The sequence below is a fragment of the Arvicola amphibius genome, chromosome 10 (genome assembly GCF_903992535.2).
Source record: "Arvicola amphibius chromosome 10, mArvAmp1.2, whole genome shotgun sequence".
Classification (NCBI taxonomy): domain Eukaryota; kingdom Metazoa; phylum Chordata; class Mammalia; order Rodentia; family Cricetidae; genus Arvicola; species Arvicola amphibius.
Window position 1 is genome coordinate 95,111,221 of NC_052056.1, and position 22,167 is coordinate 95,133,387.

The window sequence follows — 22,167 nt, forward strand, 5'->3', positions numbered from 1 at the left end:
TACGCTTGTGTTGTTTAAGCCGTCTGCAGCGTCATTTAATCATTTAATAAGACCGTTCGCTATGGTTTCCCTCTCAGTCGATGCAAGATGAGTATCTTCGTGCCTGCCTGTCCTTTTCTTCCCCTTTCATTGAACATTTTCCCAAAGATTATATTACTTGACCAAATTATATTGTGTCTTACTGCTTCTTAGGTTACTTCCTGTGTATTAGTTTTCTAGAAAGTTAATAGTGATGATGGACATTTCTATAAATAGAAACAAGGCTTCAAAGCTGACCTAGGGTATTGGGACCCTGCCTCCCATATGTATGTATACGTGTGTGTGTGTGTGTGTGTGTGTACATGCATGTGTGTGTCTGTACATATACGTGGGAGGCAGGTGAAATGTCTCTGTTCATAAAGGCACTTGTCAAGGCTGATGACCTGCATTTAATCTCCAGCACCCACATAAAAGCCATATTTTTGTGCACACCTGTGATCCTATCGCTGAGTGTGGGGACAGGTAGATCCGGGGCAAAGTAGCCAGTCTACTGGGTACACTCGGGGTTCAGTGAGAGAGACCCGGTCTATACGGTTGGGAGGCAGTAGTGGAAGAGATTGGATGTCAGATTCTGACCTCCACACGCGCACACACACACACACACACTCTCTCTCTAATAATAATTTTTAAAAGTTAATATTGAGGGGGTGGAGTTGGCTCATAGGTTAAGAGCACTTGTTGCTCTTGCAGAAGACCCACGTTCAATTCCCAGCACCCACATAGTGATTCACAACCATCCATAATTCTAGTTCCAAGTTATCCAACACCATCTTCTGACCTCTGAGGGCACCAGGCTTATATGTGATACGCGTATACACATGCACATCCGTACACATAAAATGAAAAATAATTGTTTCTAAAGTTACTAACGACAAGAATCTGTTTCCTCAATAATTACGGCTTGAGTGTCTACTGGTGTGAGGCACTGAACTGGGCTCAGGAAGGGCAGACAGATGTAGATCCTGCCCTCGGGTACCTCCCAGCCTAAGCCAGGAGGCCAGGACTCAGTCCATTGTCAACAAAAGTGGCCGATGACACACTGAAAAACGGCACAGAGCAAACAGAGTCACTAGCAATGAGGATGAAATCAGATTTTCCGTTTCAGGAGGAGGAGGGCAGTGGTGCTGGGGAGTAATTTTAGTACTGCGCCCTCTTAAAAACCAGTTCTTCGCGATGGCTTCGCCGGGGTTGGGTTCTGAATTAACCTGCACTGTGACTTCCTACTTCCCCTCTAGTTGGAGACAGTGAACAAGTACTTCCAAACTTAGGGACCAGCGAGATGGCTCAGCAGTGTGCTGGGAACAGGGAACTGCAGTTGAGAAAATGGCTCCATCAGATTGGCATGTGGCAAGTCTGTGGGGCATTTTCTTGAATTTTGATGGGGGAGGGCCCAGCCCAATGTGGATGGCGCCACCCCTGGGCTGGTGGTCCTGGGTTCTATAAGAAAGCAGGCTGAATGAGCCATGAGGGGCAAGCCAGTAGTCAGCACCGCTCCATGGCCTCTGCCTCTAGGTCCCTGCCCTGCTCTTCCCCTGGTAATGAACGATGTTCGGGATATAAACCAGACAAACCCTTTCCTCCCTAAATTGCTTTTGGTCACAGTCTGTAGCACCAATAAAATGCAACCAGGATGTGCAGGTAAGTGCTTGCCACGAAGCCAGACAACTTGAATTTGATCCCGAGACCACGTGGTTGAAGGAGAGAACCGAGTCCTCCTGCAGGTTTTCCTCCGACCTCCACGAGGACGTCTTGGCACGCGCAAGCACTCCCGCACCTGCCGGCCATGGTGACGCACACCTTTAATCCTAGAAAAGCAGAGGCAGGTGGATCTCTGTCAGTTCGAGGCCAGTCTGGTCTATGTAGCACCTTCTAGATCAACCAGGGCTACATAGGAAAAGAGAAAACACAAAAACGGAGTAAAGACTGAGGCATACACTTTGTTATAGAGGAGTAACTGTACATAACTGACTTTGCCTCCTGCGTGGGCTCTAAGCACATAGCCCCTTCTGTCTTTTCTCATCTGAAGTGACCATAAGAACCAGGTACAGAATTGAAGGCAGCTCTGGTTCAAAGCAAGTAGAAGAGGAGGAGGAGACTATTGGGGGTGTTGCTCAGCCAGTAGGGTGCTCGCTACACATGTTTGAAATCCTGCATGAAATCCTACATTCCCCTCCCCAGCACCACATAAACCAGAAGTGGTGGTACCACACCAGTAATCCCAGCTCTTGAGAGGTAGGAGCCAGAAGATCAGGCAGACATTCAGGGTTAGCCTCAGCTACCTAGTGAATTTGAGGCTAGCCTGAGCTAGAGACTGGGAAGGAAGGAAAAAAAGCAGGGAAAACATGGAGTGAGAGAATGAAAACCTCCTTTAAGGCACAACTGAGGTTAAAAATCCCAGGTCCGGGGCTGGAGAGATGCTCAGTAGGTGAAGAACTTGCTGAACAGGCCTGACGCCCAAGTGATCCCCTCCACCATGTTAAGTGGGAGAGCGAACTTTACAGGATTGTCCTCCGATCTCCACACTTGTGTTATGGCCTTTGTCATGCATATTAGACTCCACGTGAGAACGGTAACTTTCTAGAGCCTTTTTCTTAGGTCCCAGAGGCCTATCCCAAGGAGGAGTTGAATGGGTGTCCATTAGGTCTGCCAGGACAAACACTTGTCAACCCCGTGTCCTCTCACTGTTCCCCAACTCCCTCTGGTCAGATTCCTGAAGTCCTTGTGTGTTTCTGTTCAGTGCTAGGGATAGAATCCAGGCAGCTGCAAATGCTTTACCACTGAGCCACACCCCAGCCCCTCACTGGGGGATTTTAGGCAGGGGCTCTACCACTGAGCCACACCCCAGCCCCTCACTGGGGGATTTTAGACAGGGGCTCTACCACTGAGCCACACCCCAGCCCCTCACTGGGGGATTCTAGGCAGGGGCTTTACCACAGAGCCACACCCCAGCCCCTCACTGGGGATTCTAGGCAGGGGCTCTACCACTGAGGCACACCCCAGCCCCTCACTGGGGGATTCTAGGCAGGGGCTCTACCACTGAGCCACACCCAAGCCCCTCACTGGGGGATTCTAGGCAGGGACTCTGACACTGAGCCACACCCAGCCCCTCACTGGGGGATTCTAGGCAGGGGCTCTACCACTGAGCCACGCCCCAGCCCTCACTGGGGATTCTAGGCCGGTGCTCTGTGACCAAGTTATATCCTCAGCCTTCCTTTTTATTTGTTTGTTTTTGAGATAAGGTCTTTCCATTTAGCTTTGGCTGGCCTGGAACTCACTGCATAGACCAGGTTGGGCTTGAGCTCATAGAGATCCTCCTGCCTCCACCTCTTGAGTGTTGGGATTAAAGACGTGCGCTACCACACCCAGCTTTAGTTGTTTGTTCGCTGTTTATTTTTATAGTTATTTTATTTGGGGCAGGAGAATGGCTCCACAGTTAAGATCACTTGCTGCTCTTACAGAAGACCCGGGTTCAGTTCACATCACCCACATGGTGGCTCACCACCTTACATAACTCCAGTTTTGAGCGATCCCCTCTTCCAACTTCTGATGGCACTAGACATGCACACAGTGCGCATATATACATGCAAACAAAACATTCATGCATATAAAATAAATTAATTAAAATTATTTTATTTTTATTATGTGTATCTGTGTGTGCCTGTGTGAGTGTGTGTGCACATGCACATGATGCAGGTGCCCTCGGAGACCAGAGGTGTGTCCCATCTTCTGGGACCATTGTGGTTGCTGGGAACCAAATATGGGTCTTCTGCAAGAGAATTAAGTTCTCTTAACCACTAAACAACACACACACACACACATACTTTTCATTATTTTGAGACATGGTCTCATTAAAGTTCGCTTGGCCTTGAATTCATTCTTTGACCCTGGTGGGCCCTTAACTTGTGATCCCCTTGCCTGCTCCTGCAGTAACTAGGATCTGGGCTCACAACCTCCAGTCCCAGAGTGCCCTTGCCCTTGTCGGCCTGGAATTTGCTCCCATTTGCCTGTGTTGCTCGTTCCTTCCCATTGTTACGCCAGGATCCCGCTTTCTCTGAGCACATCACTGCGCCCTACAGCAGCCTCCCTTCTTTGGTCCCTTTCCTGTAGTGCTTCATTGCGCCTTCATCTCCCTGAGCATCTGTGTGGGTTCTGGCTTTCTTTCCCTTCCTTCCCTCCTCATTTGTTCATTTATAGTGTAGGAGTCACGTGGTCAGGGGCTGAGCGTGGAGGCACCAGGACAGCTTAGGGAAAATCGGCTCTTTCCGCCAGATGGGTGCAAGCTCAGTCATCAGCCTTGGCAGTTAGCACCTTGACCAACTGAGCCGTGTTTTTGTGCTAGTGATCAAGCCCTGGGCTCATGCTTACTAGGCAACACCCTGCACACTGAGCTACAGCCCAAGCCCCCACTTAAACGAGAAAACGATTTCTCTTCTCTCAAAACCTCACACAAACTTGGGTTCAAACTTCTCCAGATCCCAGGTGATTCTCCATTTTGTGGACCCTATCTTGGGGGTCTCCCCTATGCTGGCATCTGAACCCACAAGTTGCAGCGCTCAGTCCGTCAAGACACTCATTGCCTGCTTCAGATGGCCCTCATAAGCCCCAGGTTGTCCCCGCACCTCCGAGTGCCTAGTTTTCAGATTGAGAGCTGTAACAGCTGAGAGATTCAAGGAAGCACCTGCCATCACTGGTTTCTTAGGAAATTACAACACAGGAGTGGCCAACTGGAAGACGTGCGTGGGCCGTGTGTGGGCATAGAGGGTAATTCATGCATGGCCTTCATGATACTTCCACGTGATCACCAGCTCAGAAGCCCTGAACTGCAGTGGAGAGCCTTTTATGGCAGCTTCACTCCCCTAATGAACAAGGGGTGGGTAGGGCACAGAGTCCCAAGCTTTTCATCTGGGCTGTGGTCTTCTGGAGGGGCCTCCGTCCTGAAGCTACCCAGGACCCACCACCTCGTGAGAATGGAAAAAGTTCTCATTCCTCAGGAAGATCCAAGGGATTCAGGACTAGGATGTTCCCGTGACCCCCATCAGGGATTTTATGTGGGTGTGGTAGCCCACACCTTTAATCCCAGCACTTAAGAGACAGAGGAGGTGGATTTCTATGAGTTTAAGATGATCCTGGGCCACGTAGGCCATTCCGGGACAGCCGGGGCTGCACGGTGAAAATACTGCCTCAGAGAACAAAGCCAGGGATCTCACCAGCGTTGTGTCGGAGTGATTGTATACATCCGTCACCTTGTCACCCTGTTTGGGGTTTTGTTTTAATTATCTGTATATGATGTGTGGAGAAGCCCCCAGAAGCCAGAGGCATCGGATCCACAGAACTGGAGTTACAGGAGGTTGTGAACCATCTGACATGAGAATTGGGAACTGAGCTCAGGTCTTCTGAAGGGCAGGCTGTTTTCTTCATTCTTTATTTTATGTATTTTGGTGTTTTGAGACAGGATCTTTCTGCATGTCTCTGGCTGTCCTGAAACTCACTCTGTAGACCAGGCTGGCCTCAAACTCACAGAGATCCACCTGCCTCCCAAGTGCTGGGATTAAAGGCCTGTATCATCACACTTGGCCAGACTGTTTTCTTAAGTACTAAGCTATCTCTAGCTCATTTTTCATTTTTTTTAAAGACAGGATCTTGACCTGAACCTATAGAAGTAAAGGTGTCATGGGGCAGGCCTGGGAGTGAGAAGTAAAGACAGACAGACAGCTGGGGCTGGGAGGTGCTGCAGAAGTTGGTGGCTTATGCTGAGCCATTAAGAAAGAAATACAGCATCTTACACAGTATTTGTAAGGGCAGAATGGGCCAAAGTAGCGGAGAGCTAAATCAGACGATGCTGGCAAAGAGAATACATGATACCTTAGACACTTACATCTGCCCAAGGACTGATAGCCACAGCCCACGGGGAAGAACAGGATCCCAATAAACTGCAGTCTTCACTCCTTCGCGGCACAGGCCCCAGCCTCAGACCTACCAAGCCTGCTTCTGGACAATGACACACAACTAACCTCCCCTTTGTCTTTTTATCCGGACCTCTGAGAAAGCCTTGGATTCTCAGTCTCCCGACAGGGTCTCATGTACCCTAGACTAGATTTGAACTAGCTGTGTAGCCAAGGATGGCCTTAAACTTAGTGATCCCCCTGCCAGTGCCAGGATTTTAGGCGCGCACCACCATTCCCAACTCTACTTCTGTTTATTTTATGCCCCCAGTGTAGATGCATGGGGACGGGAGTTTGATTTCTATCGGGGTCAGACTCGGTACTTAAATAGTGAGCAGCATACAGGAAATACTCAGTCATGAATGAATGAGTCAGCCAATAAGCAAGGGGCAGGGGTAGAAGGGATACCAGGGGCTGCACGTGCGGAGGGCCTCTGATCATTGCGGGTTTCAGAGTCATAGGGCGGGGCAGTGAGTGTGCCGACTAGTCAATCAACTCGACACACAAGCTAGAGTTATCTGAAAGGAGGGAGCCTCAGTTGAGAAAAATGCCTGCGTAAGAGCCAGCTGTAAGGCATTTTCTTTATTAGTGATTGATGGCGGAGGGCCCAGCCCATTGTGAGTGATTTCTGGACTGCCGGGCCTGGGTTCTATAGGAAAGCAGGCTGAGCAAGCCAGGGGAAGCAAGCCAGTGAGCAGCATCCTTCGTGCCCTCTGCATCAGCTGCAGACTTCCAGGCTCCTGCCCTGCTTGAGTTCTGTCCTGACTTCCTTTGATGATGAACTGTGACGTGTGTGTCAGCCCAGAGAGCCCTGTCCTCCCCAGGTTGCTTTGGCCGTGGTATTTCATCACAGCCATCGTCACCCTGACTTGGGCAGTGAGAAAATCTGTCTCAAAAAACAAACCCAGGTGGTTGGCACCTCAGGAGTAACATCCAAGGCTGACTTTGGGCCTCAGGAGCATGTGCACACACGGAAGGGAGGGGGAATTTGTGCAGCCACAAATAGGGTTTTGGTAATAACTTTCTTCATACTCGGCAAAAATGCATTAGGCTGCTGGGTGTGGTGGTATACAGCTTGGGAGGCAGGGGCAGACAGATCTCAGAGTTTTAAGGCAAGCCAGTGCAACATAGGAAGACTCTGTCTCAAAAACATAGCAACAGAAAAGCGTGCTGAGTCTTTGAGTATTAAATTCCACTGTGTGCCTGAAGGGCACGATGAAAGGCCCAGGCCGTGTGCTACTCGCTGCTCCTAATACTAAAATGCCAGAAGTTAGCACGCGTCCCTTCTCCTCCTCCGGCTGAAGCCTCGGGTCCTCAGATACCCTAAGAAGATAGTTTGGCTAAACTACATTGGAAAGATCTGACCCTGCAAGAGCTAACTTTTATTTTTAATTATGTGCATACCCATGTGTCTGCATGAGGACACATGCACAGGAGTGCAGTTGCCGGGGAGGTCAAAAAAGGGCACTGGGTTCCATGGAGCTGGAGTCATCAGCAGCTCTGAGCCAGCGCGAGCGCTAGGAGCAGAACTTGGCTCCTCCACAAGAGCGGTATGGGCCTTTAACCCATCACTGTCTCTCCTGCCCCATCAGCTTTTCTTCATATTACTCTTAGTGACCACTGTGGTCATGTGCCCCAAGTCTGTAGTTACCAAATCCTCTTGCAGTGTGTAAGCCAAGGCCCTCGGGTCCCTGGCACCCATTAGGATTTTGTTGCAAACACTGAAGATAAATAGCCTCCAGGGGTCTACGGATCCATCGCAGTGAGGGGCTGTTAGACTGGTCGCTAGGATAACGTGATCCTCTGAGGACGTAGGGTCTAGCTAGGGTAACAGGGGAGGCCAAAGGCAGAGGAGCCCAGCGTAGGCGCTAGCGCCACCGCCCGCCCCAGGCACAGGAGGAAGAGGCGGGGCCCCCACAGGTCGTTGCCGGAAGTGCCTCTCCGTCCCTGCCACTGGACCATGGAGACCGTGGCCCAGTAGAGACCTTAGTGTGAGGCTTGCAGGGGCAGTGGCCATGGAGGCCGTGCTGAACGAGCTGGTGTCTGTGGAGGATCTGAAGGTGAGGCCTGGGACATAGGAGGAGAGCAGACTCGGCAAGCGCAGCTCCTGAGGAGAGCTAGCCGAGGCCGAGCACTGCCGGCTTCGACTTGTTGGGGAAGCTGGACTACGGCTCCCAGCAGCCTCTGCGGTATCCTGCTTCTTGTGGGTACTTGCGCTGTGTTCCTGGGCCTGATGGGAGTTGTAGTTTCCAGGGTTTCGGCACCTCAGCCTTGAGGCCTGGAGTCTTAGGGGGCTAAGTGTGATGCAGAGTTGGGAATTTGGAGTACTCATGCAGGCGATGAGGTAGCATAGTCGCTGGCATACGCTTTTGCTAGTGTTGAGTCCGGCATGGTTCACTGCATGCCTAGCCTTCGTCCTTGCAGTGGCGTTTTCTTTCCTCTTCTAGAACTAAGGTGAGGCAGATCCAGGCCCAAAAGAATGGGGGTAGAAAGGGACCAGCAGCCGTAAGCGAAGGTCGCGTAGGAGGTCATTTAGCTGCTGGGGCAGTGTGTTTACTGTTCAGCTTCTAGGGGTCAGCTGGTCCGGGAGCAGTGCCCGCAGCTGCCACCAGGTGGCATCTCCACTTGGTACCACTAGGGGCTGGGTGCAGGGACCTTCAGAGGGGAGGGCACAGAGCCCGGGTACCAAGCTCTGCAAGGGGAAGGTGGGCTAGCTGGGACTAGACACCGAGTTCAGCTGGAGAACGGTAGATGCCCTTTGCTTATAAACGATGCCTTTTCTCTCTAACGACAGAATTTTGAAAGGAAATTTCAGGCTGAGCAGGCTGCTGGCTCTGTATCCAAAAGCACACAGTTTGAGTACGCCTGGTGCCTGGTACGAAGCAAATACAATGATGACATCCGTAAAGGCATCGTGCTCCTGGAGGGTAAGGCGCTGGGTCCCTTGACCTCACCCCTCCAGGATCCCTTTCAACATGGAACCCTCACCCCATGGCTCATTCCTCACCCAGTAACCACCAGTAAATTCACCGCAGCAGAGGACTAGGTTGCTCCTCTGTATCCCCAGTTTCATCATCCAAACATTCATTCAGATGGAAAAGGCTGTGGGAGAAAGCACATTTCTCAGGCAACTCAGAGTGCTTCTGGCAGGTATGAAGACCTGAGTTCAAATCCCCGGCACCCATGGAAAAAGCTGATAGTTGTGGCTGCAAATGTCTGTGTAGAGAATAGAAATGAGGTATTGCTGGGGGCTTTCTTGCTGCAATCTTAGCCCAGGTGCAGAGGAAGACTCTTTCTCAAGGGAATGGGGTAGAGAGTGCCTCTGGTCTGTGTGTGCATGTGCACACAGCTACCCGTACATACCACACACACAGTATCCACGTAACATTTCCTGTTCGGTCATTAATTGCTGTTAATGTAGCATTTACATTGTGTTGAGTAGCTATAATTAAGAAAGTTCTAGAGATTAGAATATCTGTGGGGCTGTTGTATTAAGGGCATGTGATCCCAGCGCTCCAAAGGTGGAGGCATGGGGACGTGATGATCTGCAGAGATGAAAGCAGGAAGTTGAAGGCCAGAGTCAGCTACGTACTGATCAAACTCAAGCTCAGCCTGGGCTAACTCCGAGCTCCCTGTCTTAAAAAGGCATCTTTGGGGAATACAGCTAGGTTCTATGCAAATACTGTTTAATTTTATATAAGGGCCTTTATAGCTGTAGGTTTTGGAATCTGAGGGACATCTTGGGATAATGCCAGAGGCTATCAAAGAACAATACTAACAAAAGATGCCTATGTAATTTAGTTTTTGATTTTGACACAGGGTCTTTGTGTAGCTTGGGACGCTTCCACATCCCCTTCAGCCACCTTAGTGCTGGGAAGCGAGCTATGAGCTCCAGGATCCTCGTAAAAGCCAATGCTGTCCCCTGCTCAGATCAGTTTGGGTTCTTCAGGTTTCTTGTATAGTAGGACAGACACAGCAGGAAAAGTGGCCTCGGAGTGTTTGAGTCTCGTGAGGGACACAGTGCAGACACGGAGAAGGTCTCAACACTGCAAAACTTAGCCTCAAAGTATGGTTGCGTACACCTGTAACTCCAGCACTCAGGAGCCTCAGGCACCTGATCGAGAGTTTGAAATCAGCTTGGGCCGCATAGTGAGTCCCTATCTTATTCTGTCTGTCTGTCTGTCTGTCTGTCTGTCTGTCTGTCTGTCTATTTTTAAGACAGGATTTCTTCTTGTAGTCCAGGCTGTCCTGGAACTTACTCTGTAGATCAGACTAGTCTCAGACTCACAGAGATCCCCCTGCCTCTGTCTCTCCAGAGCTGGGGTTAAATGTGTGCACTACCATTGATAGCTCTGAGTCCTGATCTTAACCCTTACCTATCCCACATATACTGAGAGAGAGAAAATTAAAAAAAAAAAAAAGTCAGGTGAGGGTCGCTCAGGAAAGTTAAGAGAAAGGGGTGTGTTGTAGTGGTGTGTGTCTTTAGTTCCAGGACTCGGGAGGCAGAGGCAGGTGGGTCTCTGTGAGTTCGAGGCCAGCCTGGTCTACAGAGCAAGTTCCAGGACAGACAGGACTACACAGACACCCCGTCTCAGGGAAAGGGGAAAGCTCAGTCAGCAGAGTGCCTGTCTCCTGTGTATGGGACTGAAGCACTGGTCCAGTTCCACCCTCAGCACCACAGAAACCAGGTGTGGTCCTGTACTCAGGAGGCAGCCCCAGGAGGGTTTGAGTTCTGGTCATCCTCGGGTAGCTGTCACAAAAGAGGGAATGCAATGTCAGGCAGGAGTGACTTTGCCGGTGAGACCAGTAGCTGGCCAGTGGGGATGCGCCCTTCCATGCAGACTGCATCAGTGCAGACCAGGTCGCTGGTTCCCAGCACCCGCACGGGGCTGTAACTAGAAAGCAGAGGGTGATAGAAGCTGATAATGGAGCTCTAGGACAGTGACCTTCCCAGCATCCTGGAGTGAGTCAGCGTGGCGGGACCTGTGGGGTGCAGTGTTAAAAAGAGAATCCAGGGGCTGGAGAGACGGCTCAGCAGTTAAGAGCACCAGCTGCTTTTCCCAAGGACCTGGGTTCAACTCCCAGCTACCACACGGCAGCTCACAACCATCTGTAACTCCAGTTCCAGAGGCTCCAAGCACCCTCACACAGACATGCATACAGGCAAAACACCAGTGCACATCAAATAAATAAATATAAATTTAAAAAACAAGAGCGAGAGAATCTATCTTTCTCCTCTTCCTTCCCCCTCCAGAGCTGTTGCCCAAAGGGAACAAAGAGGAACAGCGGGATTATGTCTTCTACCTGGCGGCAGGCAACTACCGACTCAAGGTAAGGCGCAGAGTCCTTCCCATTGCTCATTCCGCTTGAGTCCCCCAGACAGAGCCCTGGCCCTCAGGAAGCTAGCAGCGGGCAGTGGGCAGGGGCTGGGGTGTACGTGCATGGGTATAGAGGAATTCCAGGACAGACTCTAAGGGAGGATGAGAGAGTATCGGGGTGTGGAGACCATGGTGACGTCAGGGTTGGGGTGCAGCCCCGTGCCTGTGGCTCTTATCTCCACTAGCTTATCACCCCCCCACAGCTGGGCTGTTTGTGGACTCTACTCCGTGGGGTGGGGCTGTAGCAGGAGTGGGGGAGGAAGGATGAGCCTGAGCTGGGGCCAGAGGACAGCTCTGGGTGGGGGCTGGCAGGCAGCATCCTGATGGAGCGAGCGTGGTGTGAGGCGCTCTCCCTCTGACTGCAGGAGTATGAAAAGGCCCTAAAGTATGTGCGAGGACTGCTGCAGACTGAGCCCCAGAACACCCAGGCCAAGGAGCTGGAGCGCCTCATCGACAAGGCTATGAAGAAAGGTGACACCCCCACATAGTCCTTTATCAAACCTACCCCCTCGAGGGGCCCTGGAGCCCCAGCCCCCAGACTCTTCTGTGGGGGGCAGGACCGATCTGCTCACGGCTCCCTCTGTCTTTTTCAGACGGACTAGTGGGCATGGCCATTGTTGGTGGCATGGCCCTGGGTGTGGCGGGACTGGCCGGACTCATTGGACTAGCTGTCTCCAAGTCCAAATCCTGAAGACAGCCTCACCCGCTCTCTGCCCTGGCGCGCCCGGGAGCCTGGGGGCCACTGGAAGAGGGTCCTGTCCGTCCTCGCCATCGCCTTCCCTTCTCCTCCCCACCCCTTGTCATCCATCTCTGCAGCCTCCGTGACCTTCAACCTCTCATCCCCCAGCACCTGTTGTTTAGCCCTGAGTCAAGCTTTGCAATGAGTGTAAATAAAATTGGGCTGCGGCTTGGGAACCTCTGTGCCTGAGAGTCTGTTGAGGGAGGAGCGGGTTCACCGGGTGCACTGTGGCCCCCGCTACCCCCCTCCAGGTTCCTTTGCCTACATCCCAGCCCACACCCTTCCTTCCTCCCCTATCCTGAATGCACAAGGCAGGAACAGGGAACAGCTCGGAGTACATGGCCTTTCCATTGCCCCAGAATCCTGGGAGAACAGCAAACAGAAGAGGGAACAGCAGTCTGGGATTTATGACCGTGGTCTCCTCTGACCCACTAAGCCGCCTGGAGTTTTCCACTGCAGGGGGCCCCCACTGGGCTTCCTCCGAAAACCTCCGCCCTTCCCTCCCTTTGTCTTCCTGCCCCCTCCCCTTCCTCTATCCAGTCCTTCTCAGGGGGGCATGGATGGATGACGTAGTGTGAGAGAGGAAGCCTTCTGAAGATGGCAGGGGCTGTGGGGGTTGCTGGGCACAGGAGACCCCAATCCCATCCTGTGGGTCGGGAGGCAGAGAGCTCACAGATCTCACCCCACGCCCCCTGTGCCAGGCTCAGCGTGGGCCTGTTTGGCTTCCCAGCATACTTATCATTCCACAGCCTCTGCCAGGCTTGCTAGGGGGTGGGAGGAGGTACCTGGGTGGGGGGAGCACGGAGGAGTCTGATGCAGGAAAAGGGTGGGGGTGTCAGAGGGCATGGCTTTGTCTCACATACTCCGGAAAGGGAACCCTGGTGCCAACTCGCCAAGCGAGACGTGGTCGAGAAGGAAATCTTTATGTTCGGACAGGTGCGCAGCCAGGATGGAGTGGGGGACCCAGAGGCTTCCGTTTAATCAGAATGAATTAATAGAGCTGGTGATACGTTCCCAGTAAGTGGATAGGCAGAGAGATCAACCAGAATCATTTCCTAGGCCCGTGATCCATTCCCCAACCCTGGGCCCCTGGGCCCTTGGCAGCGAGATCAAGCTCAATACCGAAGCGTCAAAGGTCAGCTCCGGGAGGGACAATTCAGGAAGTTTGGAGGAAAGTAGCATTTGGTGGCCTCACCTCAGCCTGCGGCTTTCAGATCCAGGGCAATTACCAACTGCTGTGGCGATGGGAGTGTGCCGGGAGCTGTGATCTGTGGTCCCAACTCCCATTACAACCTAAGAAGCCAATAATGTTGTGTCAACAAGGCTGAGGGCCAAAACCTCCAGCCCTTTGATAATGCTGGAGTCTAGTGGGAACCAGGTGGCTGGGTTCCAGAGCTTCTGTCACCCCGGAATCAACCTTCCTGGGCCTCGGGGGATGTAAGTGTCCCAACTCGGGGTCTTCAGTGCCTTAGGTTGCTCTTGGGGGTCTCAGTCCATCGCAGAAGCCTGTGGTGGGCCCGTTGGAGGTTTCCCTCTTTCTCGACACGCTGATCTCTCAGCTACTGAAAACTCTCCGTCCCTCTCATTTCATTCCCCGACCCTGGTGACAGCTGAGTCAGAGACAGGCCACTTCCCCTGGATTCCTGATGGATCCCTGGGGGCTGCTCCTTCCTTGGCTGTATCCCTGAGTCTCCTAGTAAGTCCAAGCTCCCCCCCTCCTAGGGCGGGGAGTCCCGGGCTAGGCCGGGGGAGGGGGTGGACTTTTGGCCCGTTTATTCCCTCCATCGCAGTCAACAGCTGCTGAGCGGAGCAGGCTTGGCTCATTCCTCTCTGACCTGCCAGGAAGGAGAGAGTCCCAGAGACTGGGCCGAGACAATCAGACCTGAGCTCGAGGAGAAGGCAGACGAGGATCGCAGCTGCCCGGCCCGTCCTACACCCCTTCTCCCTCCTTAGTCTCCAAAGCCCCCAGAGTTCACCTGGAGGTGCCACATCTGTCCCAATCCCTGGGGCTCCAGCCCCTTGGGGGATCTGCATCCCAGCATGTCGATAGCTGTGGAGACCTTCGGCTTCTTCATGGCAGCCCTGGGACTGCTGATGCTGGGGGTGACCCTACCAAACAGCTACTGGAGAGTGTCTACCGTCAATGGGAACGTCATCACCACCAACACCATCTTTGAGAACCTGTGGTACAGCTGTGCCACTGACTCCATGGGCGTCTCCAACTGCTGGGAGTTCCCTTCCATGCTGGCCCTCTCTGGTATGGGGTGAAGGGGGCTCTGGGGACAGAGGGAGAGTGGGTGGCCTTGGGCACCGTCATGACAAGTTCAGGTCAAGCTCTCGGTTCCGGGCAGCAGCTGCAGCGAAGAGTCCTGCTTGACCCAGAGCTACACATGGCTCCCTGTCCTAACGTGTGATCCTCCCTAGCTAAGTGGAGCTTCCAGGTGCAGTTCAGGCCTTTGCTAGCTCCTGCCCACAGGTGAATGATGGTCTTGGGTGATGGATTTGGTCTTGGCCATCCGCAAACTAAGAGCAGTCACGGTGACGGTGCGCGAGTGGTCACGAGGCCGCTAGGCAACAAAACTTGCAGGCGTGAATGGGACGTTGACTATATATATATATTTTAGTGTTTTATTCTGGGGAGTGTTTGCTCAGTTGGCATGGGTGAGACCAAGATTCCATCTTGGTTGATTGACTGCTAGCCCCAGTAACCCTCTGGACATTAACAGACTGTGGTCTACCTACCCTGCTGAACTTGAGGGCCCTCGATGCAGCTCCTTTATTGTGGAGGAGAGTCTCCTGAAAGTCTGGGTGGATGCTGGAGAGGTGGTTATGTGGACACGCATGTATATTTGGGGCTCAGAGTGTGGCTTTTGTTGTTTTGTTTTCTTTGACGATGTTAACACACTACCCACCGCCTACAGCTCTAACTTGGGCCCTGGCGTTCCTTTGCTACCTGCATTGCCTGTCTCTTGCTCACCTGCACAATAACACTCCATCACTCCCCGTGCTGTCATTTCCCCCAAGGGGTCCACTTGGACCTCCTAGTCTCCCCCATGCTACAGAGACCAAGAGTCAATGACCACGAACCTGCCCTGGTTGCTCCTGCCAGTAGGTTCTGGTCTTGCTTTTCTAGGAATCCAACTGTAGGTGATGAGCGGGCAGGAGGCTCTGAGGCCAGCCCAGGGTGGGAGAGTGAACACTGGGAAATGGCCCCATCAGTCTGGAAGGTGCCCTGAGCAGTGATGGTGTCTGAGTGGATCACAAACTCAGAGCAGGAAGTGCCCAGAAGGGACCATAGATGTGGGGCAACTCAGTGCCCAGCCAGCCTGCTGCATCCCCGGTGTGCAGAGGGCATTTTGGTTGTGAGCCTGGCCACTCAAGAGGGGCCTCTCACCGTGTTGCTGCTCTTTGCCTGCAAGAGAACATGAATTTGGAGGAAAGTCACATGGGAGGTTGCTGGGGGTGATGGAAAGCCTTAAGGTCCCCAAGGCCTCCAGGACGGCAGTCACTTCCTTTTCGTGTTTTTTGGGTTTGGGTTGTTTTGTGGGGTGTGTGTGTGTGTGTGTGTGTGTGTGTGGTATTTTAAGGCATGGGGTTGCTATGTCGTTTGTTCCCCGACCTCACTGTGGTCCTAGGCTGGCCCTAAACTCGGAGAGATCCTCTTCCATCAGCCTCCTCGGTGCTGGGATTACAGGTGTGCACCACCGTATCTAGCTTTTCCTTTTATATGGACACTGCCCCCACGTACATCTGCTTTTCAGAAATATTTACGTTATTAGCTGGACCACTCTGCAGAGCTAAGCTCCCCGCCTAGAGGCCGAGGGAGTGGAGAGGAAGCTGTGATTCTAATCCACCGTGTCTGGGCTGAGTCCCAAGAGGGATCCTATCTGCACCCAGTACTAGAGATTAAACTAAGGACTATATGCATGCTAGACAAGCCCTGAACTACCCTCTGTCCCTCACTGGAGGATTCTAGGCTGGTGTTCGAGCACTAAGAGCCACCCTACCCTAGCCCCTCACTGGGGAATCACAAGCAAATGTTCTACCTCTGAGGTAGAGCCCCAGCCCTCTTCTTTTTATTATTTTTATTTTATTGGGTTGTTTTGTTTTGTTTTTTTTGTTTTTGTTTTTGAGACAGGGTTTCTCTGTGTAGCCTTGACTGTCCTGGAACTCACTCTGTAGACCAGGCTGGCCTCGAACTCATAGAGATCCACCTGCCTCTGCCTCCCAAGTCCTGGGATTAAAGGTGTGCGCCACCGCTGCCCGGCTTTCTTTTTATTTTTCGTTTTGAGACAGTCTTGCTGAGACGCCCAGGCTGGCCTTGACCTTGCAGCCCTCTTGCCTCGACCTCTCGGCTCCTGGGGTGATTTCCAGCACAGCTCACCAAGCCAAAACTATTAATTAGTGACTTCACACCTGTGCCACCCTGCACTGTGACACTGGACCCACGGACCCGTGGGTCCTTTAGTCATCTTTCCTTTGTCCATCAGCATTCTCTGCACATTAAGAATCGGTGGGTCCTGGAGAGATGGCTCAGCGGTTAAGAGCACTGACTGTTCTTCCAAAGGACAACTGGTTCAATTCCCAGCACCCACATGGCAGCTCACAACTGTCTTAACTCCCCAGGAACTGACACCCTCACACAGGCATACACGCAGGCAAAACACCAATGTACATGAAATAAGAATAAATAAATTTAAAAAGAAAATAATTGGTGGGGAGCCAGGTGGTGGCACACACCTTTAATCCCAACACTCAGGAGGCAGAGGCAGGTAGATCTCTGAGAGTTCAAGGCCAGCCTGGTCTGCAGAGTGAGTTCCAGGATAACCAGGACTGTTTCACGAGAAACCCCAGTCTCGGAAAAACCAAAACCCAAACCAAACCAAAACAAACAAACAAAAATGGTGGGGAGTTGTAGAAGGTGTGGCTGGGAGTCATAATGTCCTCTCCGAGAACTTTGTCCCTCCTCCTTACCTCGTAACTCCACCGTGCTGTGGGCCCCACCCGGGAAAGGGGTACAAGGTCCCCAAGAGTGCTTGACAACCGTCAAAAGCAGGGGGAGGTAGCAGCTTTCCTCATCTTTGAGAAAAGGGAAACTGAGGCAGCAAAAGATTATGAGCTGACTGGGATGAGTTCTTTGACTCAGATTTCCCAGCTCCCCAGCCCCCAACCACCCCGGCTCTAGACCATCTGTCCCGAGTCACTACTGCCCCCTGCTGGTTACTCCAGAAGAAACCCAACTCCAACCCAGAGTGTCCATGGTGTTGGAGTGTCCGCACAGGCCTGTAATCCCAGCAACCCAGAGGCTGAGGCCGGAGAATCAGGAGTTACTTCAAGATCAGTCTTGATAACATAGCCAGTTTGACCTTGACTCAATCAATCAATCAACCAATAAACAAACAAACAGGCAGGGGATGTAGCGCTGCTTGTTGGTAGAGTGCTTGCCTAACCTGCCTGAAGTTCTAGTGAGATCCGGTATGCTTGCTTGCTAGAGTCCATCAGAGGCAGGGTTGTGGACTGGTAACATTCTTTAAGAAAAGGAGAGGATGGGAGGAGGCACGGAACCCTCACCCCAACCTCCCAGTCACCCCTCCCAACCATTTGTTTGCAATTGTACCCTAATCGCATGGGTGTCTTAGGGAGAGGCTGGAGTGTGTGTGTGTGTGTGTGTGTGTGTGTGTGTGTGTGTGTGTGCGTGCATGCGTGTATGTGTGTGCATACGTGTGTATGCGCGTGTGTGCATGTATGCGTGTATGTGTGTGCATGCGTGTGTATGCGCGTGCATGTGTGTATGTGTGTGCGCGTGCGTGTGTGTGTGTGTGTCTCCCCTCAAGGGGACAGCTAGGAGATGGGGGCTTCATCTCTGTGGCTATGGGACCACCGTCTATGCCCGGTGCAGACTGACTTCTGTGGCTGCTTTGGGTCAACCATCCTTCTGCCAGTTAAGCACTCACTGTGCTCTCTGAGGCAGCCCAATTAACTCGCTGGTTCCCCTAAGGTGGTGTTTGGTGGAATCCTACTTTGGTTTGTTCTCCTGGGGACCTCAAGAGGAAGGAGTAGATGTTGATTACATTCCCCCCAGGGAAGGAATTTTGGCAACTCCTGGGTTGCATCCCCAGCACCAGATAAACCAGGTCTGGTTGTGTGTGCCTGTCACGCTAGCAGTGGAAACGGGGGTGGGTGGGTGGGACATGGACGGACACGGGACGACGACAAAAGGATCAGAAGCTTAGGGTCACGCTCAGCTATTTAACAAATATGAGGCCTGGGTTTTATGTTTGTTTGTTTGTTTTGGGTTTTGGTTTTTTAAGACAGGGTTTCTCTGTGTAGCCCTGGCTGTCCTGAAACTCACTCTGTAGACCAGGCTGGCCTCAAGTGCTGGGATTAAGGGTGTCGGCCACCACCAGCACCAGCCCCCCCTCCCCTCCTTTTCTTTTTTTTTTTTTTTTTTTTTTTGGTTTTTCGAGACAGGGTTTCTCTGTGGCTTTGGAGCCTGTCCTGGAACTAGCTCTTGTAGACCAGGCTGGTCTCGAACTCACAGAGATCCTCCTGCCTCTGCCTCCCGAGTGCTGGGATTAAAGGCGTGCGCCACCACCGCCCGGCTCCTTCCTTTTCTTAAAGTTTCAACCGGAGGGGTGCAGGACGAGGGAGCCAACCAGGGAGGTTGACGTGAATCCCGGAGGGGGAAATTGCTAGGAGGTTTAGGTGCTAGAGACCAGTGGGAAAGCATGCCGGCTGAGGGGTATGTGGAAGAGAAACACTGACGGCTTCACCCGCCCACTCCCCAGGGTATGTCCAGGGCTGCCGTGCCCTCATGATCACTGCCATCCTCCTGGGCTTCCTGGGCCTCTTTCTGGGCATGGTAGGGCTGCGCTGCACCAACGTGGGAAACATCGATCTCTCCGTGAAGGTCAAGATGCTGGCCATTGCAGGAACCTTCCACATCCTTGCTGGTAATGAGGGAGCAGGGGGTGCGTGGGTTAGGGAGGCCCTCGCCACAGCCCCCGGCTTCTCTTGTCCTCCTCTCCTGCTCTCAAGCGTACCTCACCTCCTCCTCCTGGTTGACCCCTGCTGTCTCTTGTTCATCTCTTCCGGCTCCCTACCCTGTCTGTACTCAGCAAATCTCTAGACCACAACTTAGTGTTCAAGAGTAGGGTTGCCCCGCACACAGCTGAGAAACATCCCTGCCAGGCCTGAGAGGCTATTTCCTCCAAAACTTATGGGGGATCAGAGTCAGGGTGTACACACACACACATACACACACACTCACAAACACAAACAACGCTATAGATGGCCTATACCTTACTGTCCAGCTTGTTACATTTCTGCACACATTTCTTCACAATAAACCATGCAGAACCGGTGAGCGAAGAAATGGATTTTGTGATGACCCAAGATTGGTCCAGGTATCTCCAGGGTGCATGGAAAGAACCAACTTCTGAAAGGGAGCACCTGTACTCACACACATACCCCCACACACCAATAATAATAAAATAATATTAAAAATAGTCATTGCTAGTTCCAGGACAGGCTCTAGAAACTACAGGGAAACCCTGTCTCGAAAAACCAAAAAAAAAAAAAAAAAAAAAAAAAAAATCCAGACAGGGTGGGTATTTCCCATTTTCTAGATCTGAAGGTTTGGAAAGGTCCCTCAGCCAGCGTGACAAGTGATAACCCACAGGGATGTCGGGGCAGGAAAGACTTTCTCGACAGCCAGGCTTTCAAGATGGGGGTCATGATCATTTTCTCTGCCAGTTAAAGAATTAAGAGGCAGGGAAAATCTCAAGATGGACAGGTAGCAGAGAGAAACCTTGAACATATCAGATGAATCAGCAGCTGAGAAAAGGCATTTATTGGGGATGAGGGGACACACGCATGCAGCAGACACACAGAGAAACACTCAGCAAGGTAGCGGGGAACTGAGAAGCCAAAAGTCCAGGATCTTTTGAAGGCGGGACGTTTAAGTCTGAAGAGCCTTTCCTCTTTAGGGTTGGTCAGTGTGAAGAAAGACAGGATGGCTGATTGGCCCTCAACGGTTGCATAACATGTCCTGATCCAGCACTGAACCCATGAGCCAGTTCACCCATGGGCAGGAGGAAAAAAAGCCGACAATGCCCTTGTTTTAAGCTGCCAGGCTTTTGTCCCAAGTCCAGAAGGGAGGGGGAAGCCAACCATCTTAGAAGCTCACCATCTTCATTACCTAGGCATGGCCGCTCTCCTTGTCCCCCAGGGAATCTTTTGAAATCCTAGCCCCTCGGTATATGAGGGCTAGCAGGCATAGAGCCATGTGACCAGCAACGGATGATAACCCACAGGGATGTCCGGGGCAGGAATCACCTGCTGATTCATCTGCTGTGTTTGCGGTTTCAACTGCTACCTGTCCAGCTTGAGATTTTCCCTGCCTCTTAATTCTTTAACTGGCAGAGAAAATGAAGCCAATCGTGACCCCCATCTTGAAAGCCCAGTTGTTCCATCCCCAGCACTGAGTTAACTCTGTGTGGTGGCTCACAACTATAATCTCAAGAGGTAACAGGATCAGGGTCATGCTAGGCTACATGGTGAGTTCAAGGACAGCCTGTTAAGAATATTTTCTAACGTGAGCTCTCTGCCAACGCAAAATAATCCCAATTAAGTCAAATCAGACCAGATTAAAAAATACCCAGATTTAATTAGACATCTCCACTCCTGGGTGGCCCCGAGGGGAACGGGAAGTCGCCAACGCGACCACTGGAGAAGAAAAGGGAAAACCATGTGTTTATTTTTTGGGGAGCAGTTTAAATAGCCCATGGGAATGGTCTTGACCTTTCCTGGGGAGGGGTCAAGGTTCAAGGGGCACAGGAGAGGGGCCTCCAAAGATGGAGGCTGGGTTTTACACAGCCTAGGCTTCATAAGATTATCTTTAAAACTGTAAGATACCCCACTGAGCAGTGGTGGCGCACACACCGTTAATCCCAGCACTTGGGAAGCAGAGGCAGTGAGTTCGAGGCCAGCCTGGTCTACAGAGCAAGTTCTGGGATGGCCAGGACTGTTACACAGGGAAACCCTATCTCAAAAAAAAAAAAAAAATAAAATCAAACAAAGAACAAACAAAAAAAGTAAGATACCCTAGGACTCAAGTGGCCTAAAGGCTGCGTTTGAATGTGTCTGGGACACAGGCCGTGTCTGGGACAGAGGAAAGCGACTGTTTCTCTTGGACATGTGTGTAGTCCCTCAAACCCCTCAGAGCTTGCTTGCTATGAGAGGTTGTGGCTGCGAGCAGGGCCCAGGGGACCATCCCCCACCTTTTCTGCAGGTACCTGCGGGATGGTGGCTATCTCCTGGTACGCCGTCAACATCACTACTGACTTCTTCAACCCCTTGTATGTTGGAACCAAGTAAGTGAGGAACCCTGCCCTTGGGGACAACGGGTAGGTTTCGGCCTAGCCCCTCTGGGCTGGCACTTACCGCTTCCGCCCCCCAGGTACGAGCTAGGTCCTGCTCTCTACTTGGGCTGGAGTGCCTCCCTGCTCTCCATTCTGGGTGGCATTTGTCTCTTTTCCACCTGCTGCTGCGCCTCCAAGGAGGAACCAGCCACCAGGTGAGGAGACAGAGGAAGGAGGATGGAGCGGGACGGCGACGGGCTGTGACCACCTGTGACCCTGCCTTCCTCTCATTTCCGCAGGGCCAGGCTTCCCTATAAGGCTTCTACGGTCGTGATACCCAAAACCACTTCGGACGAAAGCAATGTCAGCTTTGGCAAATATGGCAAAAACGCCTACGTGTAGGAGCTCTGGCCCGGTGGATGCCGTTTCCTGCCCTCCTGTCCCCAGCGGAAAAGTGTCCCCAGGATGCTCGGACCAGTCTCCAGTTGATGACCTCACGGCAGGCCATTTCCAGGCACCACCCTGTGCCTGGAAGCCATGACCTGCTCTGGGTATACCTTCTCTGGCACTCCAGCCTCCCCCAGGAACAGAAGCCGCGGGGGGGCAACTTGCATGGCCTCCTACAGCTGGACCCAAGGGGACAGAGGTGTCTGCAGCTTGTGATGCCATATAAATACATGCATAAATAAATGTATATTGTGATTGTT

General features: G+C 52.2%; 2 protein-coding genes across 5 annotated transcripts; both read left to right on the forward strand.

The window, feature by feature from the left end:
- Positions 1-7,885: 7,885 nt before the first annotated feature.
- Fis1 (fission, mitochondrial 1) lies at positions 7,886-12,274 on the forward strand. Its single transcript, XM_038346287.1, has 5 exons — positions 7,886-8,041; positions 8,776-8,908; positions 11,236-11,312; positions 11,725-11,830; positions 11,953-12,274. The coding sequence occupies exons 1-5, from the start codon at positions 7,997-7,999 to the stop codon at positions 12,048-12,050; spliced, it is 459 nt and encodes a 152-aa protein (XP_038202215.1). The 5' UTR covers positions 7,886-7,996; the 3' UTR covers positions 12,051-12,274.
- Positions 12,275-13,264: 990 nt separating this feature from the next.
- Cldn15 (claudin 15) lies at positions 13,265-22,167 on the forward strand. 4 transcript variants are annotated; one of them, XM_038346552.2, is made up of 7 exons: positions 13,265-13,535; positions 13,709-13,794; positions 13,941-14,355; positions 18,887-19,051; positions 21,391-21,472; positions 21,559-21,675; positions 21,760-22,167. In XM_038346552.2, the coding sequence occupies exons 3-7, from the start codon at positions 14,139-14,141 to the stop codon at positions 21,860-21,862; spliced, it is 684 nt and encodes a 227-aa protein (XP_038202480.1). In that variant the 5' UTR covers positions 13,265-13,535; positions 13,709-13,794; positions 13,941-14,138; the 3' UTR covers positions 21,863-22,167. The 4 variants fall into 4 exon arrangements, with proteins under 4 accessions (XP_038202480.1, XP_038202481.1, XP_038202479.1 ...); XM_038346553.2 differs by lacking the exon at positions 13,709-13,794; XM_038346551.2 differs by lacking the exon at positions 13,265-13,535 and having other exon boundaries at positions 13,547-13,794.